Here is a 23,099-nt window from a genome sequence, read left to right as displayed (position 1 = left end):
CCATTCACTTCCATTCATTTTTTGGACTATGGTTACGCAAAAACTGCCAAACCGATTTTTATGAAACTTGGTGAAGGGGTATCAAGGGCCACCTTAGAACCCATTACATTTTGGAACAGATCTGAATCACGGGCCGGATCCACGAATGAAAACAAAACTTAGAATGAAGCCAGTTCAGACCCATGGTTTGTTCTGGGGTGTGCGGGGGGAGAGCCCGGAGTGCATCGCACTGCCCCCCGCAGGCTGTGACACAAGGGGGGCGCGACGGAGCCGGCCAAATAAAGCCACCCATTCACCTCCAGTCATTTTTACCTCTGCCCCAGTGAATCACAAGCCCCCCGAAAACGGCCCGGATGGCCATTCACCTCCATTCATGTTTTTGACTAGGATTACACAAATACTACCAGACTGCTTTTCATGAAACTCGGTGGAGTGAGGCCAATTTATAACCCATTCAATTTTGGCGTGCACAGGGCAACAAAATGCATTCAGGGATGGAGGTCTGTGCTCTCTGAGCACCATTTCTAGTTGTTTTGTTGTTGTTGTCGTTGTTGTTCTAATCCCGTCTCTTACTCCTCCCCTCTCCCAGATCTCCGCTGCGTTGCCATGACGACTGAGGAGTGTCCCGTACCGCTGGGCGTGTCCCGGGTAGGGGCGGGGCTCTGCGAGGACTACGGCCAGGCGCAGGCTGATGACATCATCGAGGAGGCGGGGCCAGGCGATGACGTGAGCAGTGACCTCAGCACCCTGGTTTTGCCCTTCCCAGAGCTGGCGCCCGTGGTCTTCTTCTGCCTCAAACAGACCACCTGCCCACGCAGCTGGTGCATACGCATGGTCTCCAGCCCATATCCTTTGCTGCTGAAACCTAACCTAACCCCTGACCTTTAACCTCTACTCTCATTTCCTCCTTTACACCTCCCGTCTAGCCCCGCATCCTCCCATCTAACCCCTGGGCTGCGTTGCGAATCATACTGAACCATACAACATACTGTACTAAAAGTAGCATACTTCAACTTTTTTTTTGTAGTACATACTACAGCTGCCCCTAGAAAGTACATACTTTGCACGCAGTGTGCATCCAATTGGGACATACTACCTTGTCATAACATTGCACCTTGATATTTGACTACATCCATCACAGTACATAAAGCGACATTCGTCCACAGCTGGGATTCATCAAAACGCCTCCAGCGCGACTCGCACTTGTGACATAATTTCCGCTGAGCACAGAATTGTGGGTCAGAATAGACAGAAAAGTGTACTGGCTTGCATACTGCAAAATACAACCGGATGTACTGTAGTAGGACATCCTGGTATTTTTTGCCATACTGCATGTGGCATACTATGTATTGGAACATACTACATACATTTTTTGCATACTATATAGTATGGAAGGATGCGATTTGGAACGCAGCCCTGGACTATCCACTCCTACACATCTACTCTCCTCTCTTCTCCTCTCCTCTTCTCTCCTCTCCATTCCTACACATCTCCTCTCCTCTCTTCTCCTCTCCTCTTCTCTCCTCTCCATTCCTACACATCTCCACTCCTCTCTTCTCTCCTCTCCTTTTCTCTCCTCTCTTCTCCTCTCCTCTTCTCTCCATTCCTACACATCTCCTCTCCTCTCTTCTCCTCTCCTCTTCTCTCCTCTCCATTCCTACACATCTCCTCTCTTCTCCTCTTCTCTTCTCTTCTCTTCTCTTCTCTTCTCTTCTCTTCTCTTCTCTTCTCTTCTCTTCTCTTCTCTTCTCTTCTCTTCTCTTCTCTTCTCTTCTCTCCTCTCCTCTCCTCTCCTCTCCTCTCCTCTCCTCTCCATTCCTACACATCTCCTCTCCTCTCCTCTCCTCTTCTCTCCTCTCCATTCCTACACATCTCTTCTCCTCTCCTCTCTTCTCCTCTCCTCTTCTCTCCTCTCCATTCCTACACATCTCCTCTCCTCTCTTCTCCTCTTCTCTCCTCTCCTCTTCTCTCCTCTCCATTCCTACACCTCTCCTCTCTTCTCCTCTTCTCTCCTCTCCATTCCTACACATCTCCTCTCCTCTCCACTTCCTGTCTCTTATTTATTCCCCCCCTTCTCCCTCCAATATATCCAATCCCTCTCTCATCCCTTCTCATCCCCCTTATCCTCCTTTCTTTCTACTCATCCCTGTCCTCTAACCCCTCCTCATCCCCCCTTCCATTTCCATCCCCCTCTCTCCTCTCCTCTAAACCCTCCCCTCATCTTTCCTTCTGTCTCCACCCCCCCCCTATTCTGTCTCCATCCCCCTCTCTCTCCTATCCTCTAACCATATCCTGTGGATCCTGCCTACTGAGATCTCTCCTCTGAGTAAGTCCAGGTCTTTGAGATCTCTGCTCTGAGTAAATACAGGTCTTCTGAGATCTCTGCTCTGAGTAAATCCAGGTCTTCTGAGATCCCTGCTCTGAGTAAATCCAGGTATTTTTCTCTGAACTTACATTGATTGAATGATCGGAGACGTTTTGGCTCCGCTTTGAGCTGACACTGTAATTTTGGACTGTGAGCGTGTGTGTTTGTGTGTGTGCTTTCTTGTGAATGTGTGTGTACATGTATACTGGTGAGTTTTTTGTTTTTGTTCTTTCTGAAAATGTGCTTATCTGTGTGTGTGTGTGTGTGTGTGTGTGTGTGTGTGTGTGTGTGTGTGCACGCGTGCCTGTGTGCATCCCTATAGAGAGCAGTTCAGAACACAGATGGTATCTCCTATAGAGAGCAGTTCAGAGCGTCTCTCTTCGATGTGGCTGAAAGGGTTTGGAGGGATTTTACAATGCTTTCCATTGTGCCAAAGCTCTGCCACACTCTCTCTTTCTCTCTCCCCCTCTCTCTCTCTCTGTCCCTCTCTCTCTCCCTGTCTACGGCCAAATCTAATTTCTCACCGTCCCGGCTCCTGTGGCCTCCCATTGGCTGAGTGATCTTGGGGTGGGGGCTCAGACCATAAGCGTGTTAAAGGCGGGCACACACACACACACACACGGACAGCCCTGGTCCCCTGCTGGTTTTAACAAGTGCACAGTAAACCTGTTGTCCCCCACCAATGATGCTTCACCCATTTATAGCAATGTTTGTTCATCTATGGTATGCTAGAATAGCTTGCTACGACTGTCACTTATGACTGGCTAGTTGCTAGCTAACGGCATTGTGTCAGGCAGCCAAGCCAAGTATCAAACAAGCTTAACATTTATCTGGGATAGATGGCTTGCATAACCAGTTTATAGGCACCTAACCTCGATATTAACCTATGAGAATCCTAACATTCAGAACGAGGACCAGAACAGCAACCAAACACGTCAAGCTCTGGACTCTGTGGATTTAGAAAGTAGTCGGGCCCATGAGTAGAGTACATCATAATATTACTTCTACTGAGATGCCAAGCGCAGTTTTTCTTTTCATGTACAAAGCAATATATATTTGTAATGGGAAAGATGATCTGTGGGAAGCGGCCCCGCGTGGCGGGCTCTGCTGTGTGCGTAAGGAGGGAGAGAGACTGTACCAGTGTGTTACCGCTCGCTTTGATACCTTCCCATGGCTGTTATACAAAAACACAGATAACTTGCAGGTGTACAGTACTGTGAGTGTGTGTGGCTTGTCTGTATTGTACTAGTTGGGTTTTGTTGTGATGATATGGTGCCGTACAGTAGATGTGTTTGTGTGTGAATGTCAGTAGTGGGCCTCCTCAGTAATAAGCTCAGCTGTGCCTCTCTCTGCAGATCAATTGTTCCGTCCAGTGCTGGCTGGCTGAGACAGGGTCTTTGTGACACACACACACACACACACACACACATCCATAAAGGAGATATAAAGCTGGTGCTGGTGTCCCAGACCGTCCTACGGCTCCTCCTCTCTCTCTATCCCTCTGCAGATCTATCCATCCTTCACCCAGCATGTCCACATATCTGTAGTAACCCCCTCTCCTCCTCCCTCTCTCTCTTCTCCCTCCCTCTCTCTTCTCCTCCCCCTCTTCATCCCTCTCTCTCACTCTCCCTCTTCATCCCTCTCTCTTTCTTCATCCATCTCTCTCTCCATCCCCTTCTCTTTCTCTCTCCATCCCTCTCTTCATCCCTCTCTCTCTTCATCCCTCTCTCTCTCTTTATCCCTCTCTCTCTTCATCCCTCTCTCTCCCTTCATCCCTCTCTCTCTCTTTATCCCTCTCTCTCCCTTCATCCCTCTCTCTTCATCCCTCTCCCTTCACCCCTCTTTGTCTCTTCATCCTTTTCTCTCCCTTCATCCCTCTCTTTCTCTCTCCTTCTAGTCCTCTGTTCAACCTGTCCTATATTCTAGCTCCCCTCACTACTGCAGGGTGCTTATTTCCTTTGTAGTGTTAATATGGCTCTGAATGTTGGATTTCAGAGAAACCTTTTCACCGTGGCACAATGACACAGTTCACTGACCACTAAGAAATGGGCCGCTCTTCAGTTTAAGTGTCGCCTTCGACCGCAGAATTCAGGGTGCCGTGTGCGGTTGTCGACCCGATCATATTTTATTCAGTTCCAGTAGGAGCCTTTTAAAAGGCAACAAGATGGACACAAGGTTGACATTCCCACAGATGGGATTTACAGATCTGCTCCTGTGTGTGTGTGTGTGTGTGTGTGTGTGTGTGTTATGGGCTGATAGCATAATAATGCATAATAAATTACAGAGCTGTCATCTCTGTTTCAACCTGTATCTGACCTGAAGACAAGAATCTTTGTGTGTGTGTGTGTGCGCGCGAGCGTGCGGGCTTATGTGTGTGTGTGAGAGAGAGAGAGAGAGAGAGAGAGGGGGAGATAGAGAGAGAGGGGGAGAGAGAGGGAGAGAGGGAGAGAGAGTGTTATCGTAACGGACTCCCTCCTGTCCACCCCTGGCCAGACAGTGCGTCAGCTCTGGAGCCCTGACACCACAGAGAGGAAAGATCTCCCTGCTGGCTCTGGGAGTGATTGGAGATTAGATATGTCTCACCTCGCGTTCACTCGCTCTCAATAGACTTATTACTATGGCACACACACACACGCACGGACACGCATACACACACACATGCACATGTCAATCTCTGCGCTGCACATCACATTAGATATGAGCGGGCTCGTCAGCTCGATGGCGTAATAAGATAATTCAATTCAAACCTCTTGTGGCCTGACACTGTTGGGAGATGGGGGAGCTGACACACAACTGGCAACACACACACACTGCACACTGACACGTACGCACACGCACACAAGGGCAACACATGCACATAGGCTACATACATGCACACATGCATGCACACACCCACGCATGCATGCACACACACATACATGCATGCATGCACACACAAACACACACACACACACACACACACAGGCAACACACACACTCACACATACACGCAGGCATGCACGCGCGCACGCACACACCCACGATATGGGGGGGTGATTTGTGCCATTTCTTACCTCACTGAGCGAACTGAGTAAAGTACGCCACGTACGTCAGAAAAATCAATTCGATCCCCATCGTATTTGATCGAACTAACGGGACACGTGACGTTATGGCCTAGCGGCGGCATGGCGTAAGTCAGCAATATGTGCGCATGGCTCGCGGCGTAGCTCACAATTATTTGTATAAACGCTGGCGGAGGGTATATTTTCAGTGATGTGTGTTATTTCGTTCGTTCGTTAGTCGTTCGTTCGGTCACATAGCAGGATTATAGAAAAACTACCAGAGCGATTTTCATGCAACTCAGTGGAGGCGTGTAGCATGGGCCAAGTTAGAACACATTACATTTTTGTGCAGATCAGAATCACTGGGCGGATACACACATATACATTAAAAGAAAAAAGCATTTTCCGCGCCACATGTTGAGCGGAGAGCAGCAACGACAGCAGCGGCGCAGTTTTAGAGGTCCATTCGGACCACTCCAGACCCCCTCCTTGTTCTGTGTAGCACAATAGCTGCCAGCAGTAACTGTGTGACTAGTTAACTGGTTGGCTATATTATTTGTATTATATTGTGTATATTGTACATCATATTGTATATTGTGTAGCTGACATAGTCAATAAGCAAGACGAAGGCAACACATTATTGAAGCTGCTACTGGGACTTAGGAGATTTTGCCCCTCGACAAGAACCAGAGTTACTGTAGCAAAACACTTCCTCATTTTTGCTGTCACTTTTAAGCGTAGCAGAGATGGTTTGTAGACACGATCGATTGAAATGTAGCTAAATGTATTGTACTGTAATGTTACCCATAGTGAACTACATACACTGTAGGGAAGGATTTAACCGTTTTCGGACACTGGAACGTCATTGCGTCGGATATTCATGGACGCAAGCAAGCAGATGTAACAACCCGATCACTGATGGGAGCAGGTTGAAATATCAGGTAGTATTCAGGTTCCATGTTTAGTTGAATGATAAATCACATATAAATGGCTGGAAATCTAATGATGTGCAAGTGTGGTTTTATCAACCTTAGTGCTGTATGCTAGCAGGCTGTGAAGCTGCACAATAAGACCGTGATAACCAGTTAGCTCACGACAGCAGCTTCCATAAAATCAGTTTCTTGCGCAGGAACGGGGACGAACTCAAACTCGCAGCAAAACAGATCATCAATTACAATTATCGTAACGTTGTGTTTGGCTGAGATAAGAATGGGACATCGGGAATCGGACGCAAAACTAGCAATAGAGAATCGCCTACAGCTGTGTCAAACTCAGCTGCTTAAACAGGTGAAGCGCATTAATTTACTTCGTGAAATTCTCTGATGACCCCACCGTTTTGGGCTTATAATAGTTTGGGATCAAGACACATCACTTTCCCACTCCGAAAGCTTAGCTTCTGTTAAAATAGGATTTACAGTATTCATTAACAATGGTTATGGTTAGCCATATAGCTTGTGACAGGCTGTTGACACATGCGACATCCCTAAACAGCCCTGAAAATGACTTTGAAGGGCATTCCAAACTAGCATTATTTTGACACTCTACTATGCCCTTAACAGTGGTCACTACGAAGGGAAGACACTCCGTAGGGTGTAGGGCTTAGGGATGAGCCCTTTGGTTTGAAATACAGACCAAATATAGACCCCACCAAGCGGAAATAATCTCAAAATGTGGTCTAATATCAGACAGCGCCCCTATCGAGTGGTAAGGTACTGGAAGACCTAATGCTAAAATACCCTATTTTCATTGATTTACTACGGAGGCTGTAGTGGGTGTGTTCTGATAACATGTTCCATAAGTTTAGATTGTCCCTTGTAATTTCCAATATCTGTTCTCTCAATAGACAACCCACAATATACTAAAAAGTACTCAATATATGTCTCAAATACGCTAGCATACTTGAAGCCTAAGTTAAACTGTCGCATGATATATACGTATAACGTATATATGGTAAGTAATGTTAGTTAATACATCTAACAACCATGATCATTAGCATCACGAACCGCTGGAATTAAATATTATTATCAAGTATAATATAATATTTTTATCAAGTTTGGTGCTCGTAGCTCGAAATACTTCTGGTGACGTCAACTTTAGCTAACTATCTAGCTAGCTAGCTAGCTTACCTTAACTGCAGGGTTCGACAGACACGTCAAACAAATAAGTTCATTTGGGTGGCAGTATCTCTAGCTAGCTACATAAAATAACGAGACTAGCTTACTATATTGTGTTAACAGTTGGGAAGTAGTAGTAGTAGTAGTATTAGTAGTAGTAGTATTAGTAGTAGTAGTAGTAGTAGTAGTTGTAGTAGTAGTAGGCCTAGTAGTATCAGTAGTAGCAGCAGTAGTAGTAGTGTAGTACTAGTAGTAGTAGTAGTAAGAATTTGCATCACTTTCAGCCATAATGACTTTCATATCACTAGTGAAAATAATAGTGAAAATAATAGATTGTGGGTATTTTCTGTAGGCAGTGTTATGGTACATTATAAATTGAATGACTGACTGATCGGAGCACCAACTCCCCTCCCATCATTTATTTCAGCTCTCTCTTCATTGGCGTCATCAGAAGAGTGTGCGTTGTCAGGAGAGTGCATGGCTAGACGTATTGCAAACCTGATCACTTGAATGAACTCTTGACCACACCTTAACAATTGACCTTGCAATAGACAGTAGCATATACAATGCACAATAAAATATACAATAGACAATAACAATTGATTCTGTACAACTGTATATTTGAATTTTAATAATTGTACAGCTTAATATTGTCTTATAAATGTCTTCAATATATCTATCTTCAAAATGAAATAATCATGCAGTTTCCATTGTTGTACATCAGAATCAGATTTATTCTGGCCAGGTAGGTTTTCACACAGGCTATAAGGGGTGGGTTCGTATGTATATGCACTCTGAGAATTAGCCCTTTTCAGTCCTGTTGTCGCATGCTCGCTCATGCCAGACAGCAGTCCTTTCACCCTCCATTCACTTCGCCGTCAAAATAAATCGGTGTCGGCCTATTTAGGAGAGGCACTCATATTTACAAGTGTCAGATAAACATGAAACTTCACTTACCTAAGCAAAAGGGTCTATTTAAACACATGCTGGGTTTTGAAGCCTTGGCGCTACCATTAAATAACTTATTTAGACGTGTTCTGTCCGAGTGAAATTATGGGTGAAACGACTGTTGTCTGGCATGAGCGAGCATGCGACAACAGGACTGAAAAGGGCTATCTGAGAATCTGCTCTGATTTCAGAGTGCTCTGGTTCCAAAGTCATAGAGTGTTCTGAAATCAGTTAACTTTCGAACGGGGATGCTCGGAGTGCTCAGAATTTCCGAATGACCAGAGAGCACTCCAGGTACGCTCCGAGCGCATTAACGAACCAACCCAAGGAATTTGCTTTGGCCTGTTGGTGCATAATAATAAGAATTATTACACGGCTCTCTGAAGTACTTGATTCTGATTGGACAATTGCACATTCTACTGTACTTGATTCTGATTGGACAATTGCACATTCTACTGTTAAGGGAAACCATGCAATACTGATTATTATGTCCATATGTGTTACCTGTTGCATATGTAAACCACCCAAAGCAGAAATAATACCATCAGCTGTATCGTAGCTAACAAGAAAACTAGCAGCTTACCTTCCGATGGTGACGGGGAAACGGATGGAGCTCCGAGTTGTTAATAGTCACATAGCTCTGACCCGCTAATAGTCACGTAGGTCCGACACGCTGATAGTCGCGTATCAGCGCTCTACCTGTGCATCTAACTCTGCAGACGCTGATTAGCAGCGACGACGTTCATAACGTCATTGGTCACGGAGCTTAGTTCACGTGGAAGCTAGCGACATTCATCACGAGTGTCTGCTCAGTTAACAAATACGTGGCACATATCACCCCCCTTACCACACACATACATGCACATACTTACACACATGCACGCACACACTGGCAACACTCACACATGCACGCGCACACACACACACACACATACACACACGCGCAGGCAACACACGCATGCACAGCCGAAAACCGACGCTACCAATCAGAGCCACTGCCTACATCTCCCAATAGGGTGAAGGACCTGCCTTACCCGAAATGATGTCCTACAAACAAACTGGAGTTGAGAATCTAAACAAAACATTCACCCTATTTGAAAGGACTGCCCTAAAGAGGCTACATTGGTTGTGCAAAGCATTTTCTCAAATTGTTTCCACCCACTTTTAGTGAAGAAATCTGGACGAATGTCATCAGTCTCTAATTTAGCACAGCGTTTAGAGACTGACTTGTGACTACACTCACCGCAAACTTTTTTGGTATATGTAATCACACGCAAATACCCAGAGATTATTCTGTAATTGTGAACGAGTGGTCTACCAAGATGTCATTCAATCTGTTCATATGATGTGCTACACCGACACTCACAGTGAGGTACTAGTCATAATTTATCCACTTACTGTAAGTGCCCGGTGATATCTATTATCCATTGTCTCTTGACCCTCTCTACACAGACAGTAGGTTTGAAATGAGCTGTAAAAGGTGAAATGCTTCAGGCTTTGTCTCTTAGAGATGCTCTGAATAAGACTGCATATTTCTAATCCTAAAGAGGAGAGAAGACTCAAGTGCAGCTATAATAACCTGTGATTTTGTGTCGCTTTTCAAATCACAGGGATATAGTGTACAAGGTGCAAAGACAGAAAATGCATCTTTATGGTGGTTATGCCTTGTTGACGATGGGAGGTGTAGATAGAGAGGAAGAGTGGATCGAGAGGGAGAATATGGTGCATTATTAGATTTAAAGGAGTAGTTTGGTATTTAGCATCATAAGCCCTGTTATAAGGTTATGTATGATCATATATGGTCCATATAAACATTTTGACAGACTTTACACTTGAGATATTAGTGGCAATTGCTCACGTCACAGCTAAATAGCACACAATTGATCTCTATGGCCATATTACGACCCATGGAGAGGAACACAATGGATCTCTATGGGCATGTATATGGACCATGGATTTTTATATGGACCGTTGTATATGATCATACATAACCGTATAACAGGGCTTATGATGCTAAATGCCTCTAGTCTCATTTCTGGAAAAAACACAACAGGTGCAATGCATCTTTAACACAGGAAAGTGGTGGAGAACTGGCAGAGTGCAGCTTTAACGTCTTCTCCAGGGTCGGAGAATACCGTCAAGGCAAGGTGATTGATGTCTGCCTCGCACAAGTGCCCGTCCTTTCCTGACCTCCTGCTCCCGTCTCCCTCCGCTATCACTCATCCGTCCACTCACCTCTCCATCTCCCCGTCTCCGAGGAGTCTGATTGGCTGGCGGGGTGTTCCAGGAGAGTGACCAGCCTCTGCGGCCCATGATCCCCCTGCGTCTCTGACAGCTTGTTACTGTGACTGTGACGGATATCCACACACCTCTCTAACGACTGCTGTGGCTACGGCAGCCACCTGTGGCTTCTCTCCCCACCTCTCTCTCTCCCCACCTCTCTCCCTCTCTCTCCACCTATCTCTCTCTCTCTCACTCTCTCTCCCCATCTATCTCTCTCTTTTTCCCACCACCTCTTTCATTCTCCTCTCTCTCAAGGAAGAAGGGAGGACAGGACAAAAGAGAGAGAAAGAGAGATGTGGGGAGAGAGAGAAAGAGAGAGGTGGGTCTCTCTTTCTTTCTGTCTCCCCAACTCTCTCTCTCCCCACCTCTCTCTTTCCCTCTCTCACCCTGTCCTCCCCTCTTCCTTGGTCTGCATCAGTATCACACCCTTTACCTACTCTGTCCATCCTCTCCTTATTCCTCTCCTCTCACCCCCTCTTCTGCCTATCTATCCCTCCCTCGTCTCCCTCTCTTCTGTCTATCTATCCCTCCCTCGTCTCCCTCTCTTCTATCTCACGTCGATTCTCTCTTTCTCTCTTTCTCTCTTTCACTCTTGCTCGGTAGAAATTCTCCGGTATCAGATTGTGTGTGGCATCTCCGTCTGGACCGTGAAGTTGTTCTCTCCCGTCCTCTCCCTCCCTCCTTCCTATCACCACCTCTCTCTTCCTAGTCTCTCTCCATCCCCAGCTCCTCCATTCTGCCCCCCCCCACACCCCTCCTCGACTCTCACCTCTCTCCCAGCTCAGGGCTCCATTAGCACCTATGTTCTCTCTGAGAGGTGGTAGAGGGGCTCTGAAGGACCCTACCCCTATAATCATCCTCCCTCCAGCCCTCCAGGGACAGACAGCCAATCAGACAGTGACCCACCCCCCTCCCCACCCCCCAGCCCTCCAGGGACAGAGAGCCAATCAGAAAGACAGCCGCTCTCAGACCCTGGTCAGTGTTATGTATATTGAGATCTGATTAAGTTTATTGCGCCGGTACATCACTCACCTCTCATCACGCCCCCCCCCCTCCCCCCCCCCCCCCCCCCCCCCCCCATTCTTTCTGGAGATTCAGAGGTGTTGTGTTCTGGTGGATACTTCTGTCAACAACAAAAGAGTGTGCATGCTGGGAAATTGAACTGAGTCTAATTGAACCTATATATAGTGTTGCTGCAGGGCATTTTCACTTCAACTCCCTTGTAGGAGAGCAGGTCACTGTAGTGTGTGTGTGTGTGTGTGTGTGTGTGTGTGTGTGTGTGTGTGTGTGTGTGTGTGTGTGTGTGTGTGTGTGTGTGTGTGTGTGTAAATATTCTAAGAACCAACTTTGGGTACAAAGTTACCCCCCAAAAAAACCCCCCAGGGCTATTTATTTATTCATATCTTGCGTAGCATATGCAAGATATGAATAAATTGCATATATATTGCTATATATCATATATAGCATATATATTGCAAGTACATTATATATTGCAAGTACATAATCTATTGCGACTGATATTTATTTTATCTTACCTTTATCTTTATACTGTATAGAAATGGTACTTATTGTGCAATTTGTAAGTTGTACATTTATAATTTGTAAGATTGCTTTGAGACAAACAATCCAGCTAGATGTCAGTAATTCTGGGTTGTATCCACTGCCCCCCCCCCCCCCCCCCCCAGACAAATGTACTAATGATAAGTATGTTTCGATAAAAGCGTCTGCTAAATGACTAAAATGCAAAATATATTAACTAATGCGCTGTAATGCTACACATAATAACGTATAAAAATGTGTGCAAATGCCTTAATACTGGCAAATTAATGTGCAAGGTGATCTATGAACGGTGTGCATGGAGGATTGCGTCCTTCAAGTGTGCAAATTGCACTCTATCCAATTAGTTCTTTTAGCCAAAATTAATACGTAATAAGGGGTGTGCCTACCCTAGCGTGCAAAATATGGGAGGAGAAAATGCAAATACTGTACATAACTGTAGCACACGCTCAGTTACTTATCAAGCCTGAAAGCAAGTTCAGTGATGGTGATTGCATTTGTTATTTAATACCTTTGAAGGGCAGGTACTAATTGGCTCTGTGTAATTGTGATTACAAAGTCTACTATGTGCTATTTTGTATTTATTCATTTTAAGTTAATTATTTCCCCACACAGGAGATCTGGGTTATACCGCCGAGCCACGGTCTCATGCTAAAGGGAATAATTTTATTCTTTTTACGTTTGTACGCTACAAATTTTTGTTCCTCAGAGTCAGGCTTCACATAGGCAATGATAATAATTTCTTGTACACGGCGCCGGCAGGCAGGTCAACAATGCGAAATTCAAGTCGTTTAAAGGTGGGGCCAAATGCTGTTATTGTGTGCAGCGCGCAAGGTGAATGCTGCATACAGTCACAGGAGCAATCAATCCAAAAAAGTCATTGTTCTAAAGGAATATAATGTCAAGTGGTATTCGTTACTAAACATGAAGAACAGTGTGAGTCGTAGGGAGACGAGAGGAAAAAACGAGCCACACAGCTGAGAGGGTAACGCCTCAGCAGTCTTTCAAGAGACTGTAAGTGTCTGACAAGAATTACAATAGTAGCCTACAAATGTATTCAAGTGTCTGTCAAGAAATGGAAACAAACTTGAACTTTAATAAATGCAAGTATAGTACAGGTCCAGGGCAGGCTTACAGTAGTGATGCATCTTGCAGTTAAAATAGAATAAAGTACAAATGTAGGCTATTCAAGATATAATAAAAGTAAGAAACAAAGATTTGCACTAACTGTTAAAATATATTAAAATGAATAGAAACCGGTTTTAATTTGTATGATGAAAATGTTAGTTATAGAATAGTCTCGCAACATTTAAAGACTAACTTGTGAGACTAGTTATGGTAATGAAAAGTGACATTTTCAGAAATATTGCACTTTCTTATAGTTAGTAGTACTTGAAATTGACATTGAAGTAGCCCTCCTATGAGTTGACGATACCAGCAGTGGCCCCAAGCCAATTTGAGTTTGAGACCCCTGTTTTATAGGCTGTCAAATAGGCCTATATGCTATGCTTTTTTCTCCAGGTGTGGGTCAGGATAAATGAATGAGTGTGTGTGTGAGCCAAGGGGAATCCAATCTCATAATTTAAGGTTCGGTTAACGTTAACCTTGCACATCCTTAAACAGAACCAAAGCATCATCTCAGTTCATATCTCATGTTCCTTTTTAGGTGATAGAGCATATCCCCTACAGCCCTTCCTCTTGGCTCCAGTTCTGTACCCAAATACCCCCGGGGAGTGCCGATACAGTGTGGCCCATATCCGCACAAGGAACATCATTGTGCACACCTTTGGCATGTCAAATTTTCTTTTGCATTTCCGTTGCTCCTCTTCCATAGTGCAATTGTGGGATACAACATGCAAAGCCCCTCATTTAAATAGGGCTGTCTTCACACTTTTGCCCTTGTTGCCATTCATACAATTATCCTTGATAGATCACCTGCAAAATGCATTCCAACTAAACGTGCAATCACTCTCTCTTCCACATCTCTATGACTGGCACCTTTTCATCACACCTTTTATCCTTCTGCCTCATAAAGTTTTAACACCTGTTATAACACGTGTAATCCTTCCACCTTATTCATATTATGGCAGCTGGCTGAGAACTGAAATGAACTGAAATACAGGTAATAAACATTTACAATGTACACAATAAACACACATGTACACCTCAACCTACACAAACAACAATTCTAGTTAAGGAGAGAATGGGCAACATCCTGTATCTTTCACTTCATGTCTTGGGGTTGTGCAGCTGTGCTCTGTGTCTGGTATGCCGGCCAGTCACCTGGGGGGAAGGGGGGGGGTGTTCCTGAAGGGGGAGTTCAGGAGGCTCCGTGCAAAGTGATGTTTTGGGGATGTTTTAATTCCAGAGGTCCAGCAGCGTTAGTTCAGATTGATGGCATACTGAATTCCAACAAGTATCAGGCAGTTTTGTCTGATAATCTGCTTGCCTCCGTCAGAATTTGAAATTTGGCCGTAGGTGGACTTTTCCAACAAGACAATGACCCAAAGCATACCTCAATATCCACACAGAAATGGTTCCCCGATAACAAAATCAATGTTCTGCAATGGTCAATTCAGTCGCCAGGCCTCATCGAAAACCTGTGGGCTCAGATCCAATAATATGAAGGATCTTGAATTGATCTGCCTAGAGGAATGGTCCAAAATCCCTCCAAATGTGTTCCTTAACCTTGTCAGACTCCATGCTGTTATCCTTGCCAGAAGTGGCTGCAGCAAGTAAACTAAATGAGGGTTGCCAATAATTTTTAAACCTTGATTTTGTTGAAATGTTGTTATGTTTTTGATGTTTTTGTTTGATTCCATTGACACCTTAATAGAGTACAGTATTTCAAACATGTTGGTATATTCAGTTTCTCTATGATTATATTGTTTATATTTTTATGTATTGTTTGTGCGTTGCCAGTCAGGGATGCCAGTAATTCTGGAGCCCACTGTATATCCCTTGAATTATTCCTGGAAATGAACCCCTCTCGCATCCCATTCATCCTCTTAATTCCAAATCCTAATCCTAGTTTGTTTTCTGAGTCACAGTCCTGATGCTAACAGATGTTTGTTTTGTTATGTTTTGTTTATCCTCTAAGAGGTTTAAACTCTCAATGCACAGTGCTAGGTCAGCTACCCCTTTAAGACAGGAAACACAGATCTAGTCAAGAGGGTCTTCTAATCACCCCCCCCCCTGGCTGACTAACAAGGTTATAGTGGCTGAATTGTCCTATGATGATGGTGGCTGATCGTCTGAGTTTCTCAGTTGTCTCTCATGTCTCTCCCCACTGGTTGACCTGCCATCTGGACACAGCCTCACTATCTTCCTTCCCCTTTCTCTGACCTCACTTCCTGGATCTGTTCACCATGTTGCATCTCCCTCATGGAAATCTGTAATCTGCCCCCACAAAACACAGAAGCAGAACAAACTAACAGTAGTGATGCATGATATGTTGGCTACATTATAGAGAAACATACAGTAGGCTACATTATAGAGATGCAGGATATGTAGCATACATTATAGAGATGCAGGATATGTAGGATACATTACAGAGATCTGTAGGTCTGTGTGAGATGTGGACTATTTTATTGCAGCATTTTCCGTCGGGCGAGCTTAGCAATATCCTAGCAGTGTGTGTGTGTGTGTGTGTGTGACCTGGCACATTTTCTCTTCAAAAGACAACTTTAATCTCCTAGCTTTTAGTGATTTAATCTCACAGCATCCGAATGACTCATCCCAAGAGCAAGAGGGAGCGAGGAAGCGAGAGAGAGAGCGAGGGGGGGGGGGGGGGGTGGGGGGGGGCGGGGGAGAACAGATCTGCTCACTTCGTTTCCGCAGGTGCAGATGTGCTAGTAGCACCTACAGTATTGTCATTATCCATCATTCAGAGATGAAGCAGCTTTTTCTGGTGGCACCCATTCCTCTGTATTTCCTTCTGCCTTTTAGTTCCCTGTTCAGTGGCGCGCACACACACACACACATGCACGCCTGTCTGATGGCTTCAGTTAACCCAGTGACTTCCTGCTTGGTCCTGTGTGTGTGTGTGTGTGAGAGAGAGAGAGAGAGAGAGAGAGAGAGAGAGAGAGAGAGAGAGAGAGAGAGAGAGAGAGAGAGTGTGTGTGTGTGTCTGTGTGTGTGTGTGTGTGTGTCAGATGAATACTGTGCAGGTTACTGCGCTGAGGCTGCATGGCTGTATGGTAGAAAGCTGAAGCAGGTACTCTATGAGAGAATAGTGATGGGTCAAGAGACTGAGGTCATGGTTCAGAGCTATTTCAGAGGGATCCAAACGAGGAGCAGACTTTTGACCCCATCCAGAGTAAACAGGGAAAAAACTGTAATCTCTGTCCAATCATTTTGAGCTGCCAACTTGAAATGATTGGATGGCTGACCTACCTGTCACCCTACCTACCTGCCTAGCGAGTATCATTTGTTTTCCCCTAGTTTTGGAGGAGTGGCTTTGGAGGGAGGCCTGAAGAGAGGGTGGGAATTTTGTCGGTCCTATTTCAAAATCTACTTAACTCTTCCAATCCTTCCGCGCCCCCCACCCCAAATTAAAAAATAAATAAATAAATAACCTACTTCACCTTTAACACAGTTGTTAGATAGATAGATAGATAGATAGATAGATAGATAGATAGATAGATAGATAGAATATATCCATACAGTTTATAATATATAATACATACATACATACATACATACATACATACATACATACATACATACATACATACATACATACATACATACATACATACATACATACATACATACAGTCTACAGTGTAGGCTATAAATATGTGTTGACCTTGAGTCTGTGGCTCAGGAGGTAGAGTGGGTTGTCCTCGATTCCTGGCTCCTCCTGTCCACATGTAGAAGTGTCCTTGGGCAAGACACTGAACCCCAAATTGCTCCCAATGAGCAGACTTGCATGACTGCTGCCGCCATTGGTGTGTGAATGGGTGAATGAGAGGTCATTGTAAAGCGCTTTGTATAAGTTCAGTCCATTTACCATGTAACATGAATATGTTATGTATTCGTACAGTATAGTCACAACTATAGGTTTTAAATAGCCTGGCTTTGCCAGACCCAATTCACAAAATGTGAAGGGTCTGGTAATTCTATTTATCAACGGTCTCAGACCAAAATACCTCTCTGGATGCAATTGGATTGACCTACAACCAATCAGAGCAATGGAACGTGGGTTAGTCATCGAATCAAATGGGTACAGTCATATCAAACCCGCCCCCTATTAGATAAACAATCATGATTAGTGGAAATCAGTTGGAACCGATGGGTGTCCAGACTGATATGGGGAGAGAGAAAAATGTGATCAGGATGGGGACGCCAGGCAAGGTTTCATTAGCAGCATGTGGAAATGAATTGAATTCGTTTGAAATAGTGTCACTCTAAATGAGGTAGGAGAGACTGATTTTAAAATCTATCTAAAACGCGGTAAGATAACCCTGAGGAAAGCTGCTGTAACAAGGTGTGTGAAAGGACTGGGGATGAGAGAGAGATGGGAGGAGAGAGAGAGTGGAGAAGGAAAGGGTAATTATAGATCCACTTGCATGCTGTGCATGGTATGAGGGGATATGGAGAGAGAGAGATGAATGGAGATTGAGGGGGGAGGAATGGATCGTGTGCACCTTCTCTAAGAGACAGATCAAAGAAAGTGAGAGGACAGGAGAAGCAGGAAGAAAGGAAGGGATGGATAGCTAGCTCCTTATTTGAGAGAAGGAGAAAAAGATAGCTAGTTAGCACTTGTCTGAGCAGCCAGACAGTGAGAGAGGGAGATGGAGGGGGAGAGAGAGCTAGAGAGAGAGAGAGAGAGAGAGAGGGAGAAAGAGAGAGATAGAGAGATGGGGAGAAGAGAGAGATAGAGAGAGTGAGGGGTGGATAGTTAGCGCGTGTCTGAGTGAACTTTTGCCCAATGCCTGTCGAACGGAGACAGGATGGCAGAGGGGTAGTGTGTGTGTGTGTGTGTGTGTGTGTGTGTGTGTGTGTGTGTGTGTTCATGTGTGTACGTGCCTGTCGAACAGCAGGCAGGGAGGAGGAACATGGAGGCTCTAATTGCTCCGGTGACTGCAGCTTCAGCCATCTACAGTATGTGCACACGCGCGCGCACACACACACATACACACACACACACACACACACACGCACACACAGCCACACGCCAAGGTGACAACAAGAGAAAGAGGGAGAGAGAGATGGGGAGCACCAGAGGGACTCAGGAGAGAGGGACAGTTACAGTACGGGGTGGAAACAGAGGACGACAGAAAACAGAGAAACAGACTGACAAACAACACAGTCACACTAAAACCACACAGTCTAACAGACACCACAGACACTAACACACCACATACACTACACCACTACAACACCACACACACTTCACCACTACAACACCACATACACTGCACCACTAAAACACCACATATACTACATCACTACAACACCACATATACTGCACCACTAAAACACCATATACACTACATCACTACAACACCACATATACTACATCACTACAACACCACATATACTACATCACTAAAACACCATATATACTACACCACTAAAACACCACATACACTTCACCACTAAAACACCACATATACTACACCACTACAACACCACATATACTACATCACTACAACACCACATATACTACATCACTACAACACCACATACACTACATCACTAAAACATCACACACACTACACCACTACACCACATACACTTCACCACTAAAACACCACATACACTACACCATTAAAACACCATATATAGTACATCACTACAACACCTCATACACTTCACCACTAAAACACCACATACACTACACCATTAAAACACCATATATAGTACATCACTACAACACCTCATACACTTCACCACTAAAACACCATATATACTACATCACTACAACACCACATATACTACATCACTACAACACCACATACACTACACCACTAAAACACCATATATACTACATCACTACAACACCACATACACTTCACCACTAAAACATCACACACACTTCACCACTAAAACACCACATATACTACATCACTAAAACACCATATATACTACATCACTAAAACACCACGTACACTTCACCACTAAAACACCACATATACTACATCACTAAAACACCATATATACTACACCACTAAAACACCACATACACTTCATCACTACAACACCTCATATACTACATCACTAAAACACCATATATACTACATCACTACAACACCACATACACTTCACCACTAAAACATCACACACACTTCACCACTAAAACACCACATATACTACATCACTAAAACACCATATATACTACATCACTAAAACACCACATACACATCACCACTAAAACACCACATATACTACATCACTAAAACACCACATACACTACACCACTACACCACATATACTACATCACTACAACACCATATATACTACATCACTAAAACACCACATATACTACATCACTAAAACACCACATATACTACATCACTACAACACCACATATACTACATCACTACATACACCAGATATACTACACCACTAAAACACCATATATACTACATCACTACAACACCACATATACTACACCACTAAAACACCATATATACTACATCACTACAACACCACATACACTACATCACTACAACACCACATATACTACACCACTAAAACACCATATATACTACATCACTACAACACCACATACACTACACCACTAAAACACCATATATACTACATCACTACAACACCACATACACTTCACCACTAAAACATCACACACACTTCACCACTAAAACACCACATATACTACATCACTAAAACACCATATATACTACATCACTAAAACACCACATACACTTCACCACTAAAACACCACATATACTACATCACTAAAACACCACATACACTACATCACTAAAACACCACATATACTACATCACTACAACACCACATATACTACATCACTAAAACACCACATATACTACATCACTAAAACACCATATATACTACACCACTAAAACACCACATACACCTTACCACTAAAACACCACATACACTTCACCACTAAAACACCACATACACTACACCACTAAAACACCATATATACTACATCACTACAACACCACATACACTTCACCACTAAAACATCACACACACTTCACCACTAAAACACCACATATACTACATCACTAAAACACCATATATACTACATCACTAAAACACCACATACACATCACCACTAAAACACCACATATACTACACCACTAAAACACCACATACACTACATCACTAAAACACCACATATACTACATCACTACAACACCACATATACTACATCACTAAAACACCACATATACTACATCACTAAAACACCATATATACTACACCACTAAAACACCACATACACCTTACCACTAAAACACCACATACACTTCACCACTAAAACACCACATACACCTTACCACTAAAACACCACATACACTTCACCACTAAAACACCATATATACTACATCACTACAACACCACATACACTACATCACTACAACACCACATATACTACATCACTAAAACACCACATATACTACATCACTAAAACACCATATATACTAAACCACTAAAACACCACATACACTTCATCACTACAACACCACATATACTACATCACTAAAACACCACATATACTACATCACTACAACACCTCATACACTTCACCACTAAAACACCACATATACTACATCACTAAAACACCATATATACTACACCACTAAAACACCACATACACTTCATCACTACAACACCTCATATACTACATCACTAAAACACCATATATACTACATCACTACAACACCACATACACTTCACCACTAAAACATCACACACTTCACCACTAAAACACCACATATACTACATCACTAAAACACCATATATACTACATCACTAAAACACCACATACACATCACCACTAAAACACCACATATACTACATCACTAAAACACCACATACACTACACCACTACACCACATATACTACATCACTACAACACCATATATACTACATCACTAAAACACCACATATACTACATCACTAAAACACCACATATACTACATCACTACAACACCACATATACTACATCACTACATACACCAGATATACTACACCACTAAAACACCACATATACTACATCACTACAACACCACATATACTACATCACTACAACACCAGATATACTACACCACTAAAACACCATATATACTACATCACTACAACACCACATATACTACACCACTAAAACACCATATATACTACATCACTACAACACCACATACACTACATCACTACAACACCACATATACTACACCACTAAAACACCATATATACTACATCACTACAACACCACATACACTACACCACTAAAACACCATATATACTACATCACTACAACACCACATACACTTCACCACTAAAACATCACACACACTTCACCACTAAAACACCACATATACTACATCACTAAAACACCATATATACTACATCACTAAAACACCACATACACTTCACCACTAAAACACCACATATACTACATCACTAAAACACCATATATACTACACCACTAAAACACCACATACACTTCATCACTACAACACCTCATATACTACATCACTAAAACACCATATATACTACATCACTACAACACCACATACACTTCACCACTAAAACATCACACACACTTCACCACTAAAACACCACATATACTACATCACTAAAACACCATATATACTACATCACTAAAACACCACATACACATCACCACTAAAACACCACATATACTACACCACTAAAACACCACATACACTACATCACTAAAACACCACATATACTACATCATTACAACACCACATACACTTCACCACTACACCACATATACTACACCACTAAAACACCACATACACCTTACCACTAAAACACCACATACACTTCACCACTAAAACACCATATATACTACATCACTACAACACCACATACACTACATCACTACAACACCACATATACTACATCACTAAAACACCACATATACTACATCACTACAACACCACATACACTTCACCACTAAAACACCACATATACTACATCACTACAACACCACATACACTACATCACTACAACACCATATATACTACATCACTACAACACCACATACACTACATCACTACAACACCACATACACTACATCACTACAACACCATATATACTACATCACTAAAACACCACATACACTTCATCACTACAACACCACATATACTACACCACTAAAACACCACATACACTTCATCACTACAGAGGAGCATAAGACAGAGCGTTGCAACAGTCCTGGCCGACTGGCCAATCAGCCAGACTCAAAGGGACTCTATACATCACTATTGAGAATTATGGGGTAATTCTTTCCTCTGGCAACAACTGATACAGACCCCCGGCCCCAACCCCAGCATTCGGACGACTGCTTCCCACTGACCCTGCTCGATCCTGGGCAGACGTGCCGCGCTGCCTCCCCTCCCTTATCCTTAGCTCTGGAGGTGGGGAGAGAGTTAATGACCACAGGTGACCTGGGGTAATGGCCCTGCTTTGTCACTGTCAAGTCCACACACACACACACACACACACACACACACACACACACACACAAACACACACACACACACACACACACACACACACACATACACACACACACACACACACACACACACACACACACACA

General features: G+C 43.5%; 1 protein-coding gene across 1 annotated transcript in view; it reads left to right on the top strand.

Moving 5' to 3' along the window:
* Window positions 1-606: 606 nt before the first annotated feature.
* The window catches only part of LOC311309679 (voltage-dependent T-type calcium channel subunit alpha-1I-like), a gene marked incomplete at both ends in the record, with an annotated part of 221,941 nt that continues 199,448 nt past the window's right edge, over window positions 607-23,099 (top strand). The window contains one exon of the mRNA XM_084439007.1: window positions 607-834. Within this exon, the coding sequence (XP_084295133.1) occupies window positions 607-834 (228 nt within the window). The remainder of the gene's footprint in view (window positions 835-23,099) is intronic.

This window comes from Borostomias antarcticus, assembly GCF_949987555.1.
Source record: "Borostomias antarcticus genome assembly, chromosome: 5".
Taxonomy (NCBI): domain Eukaryota; kingdom Metazoa; phylum Chordata; class Actinopteri; order Stomiiformes; family Stomiidae; genus Borostomias; species Borostomias antarcticus.
This window is presented reverse-complemented; position numbering and strand designations above follow the sequence as displayed.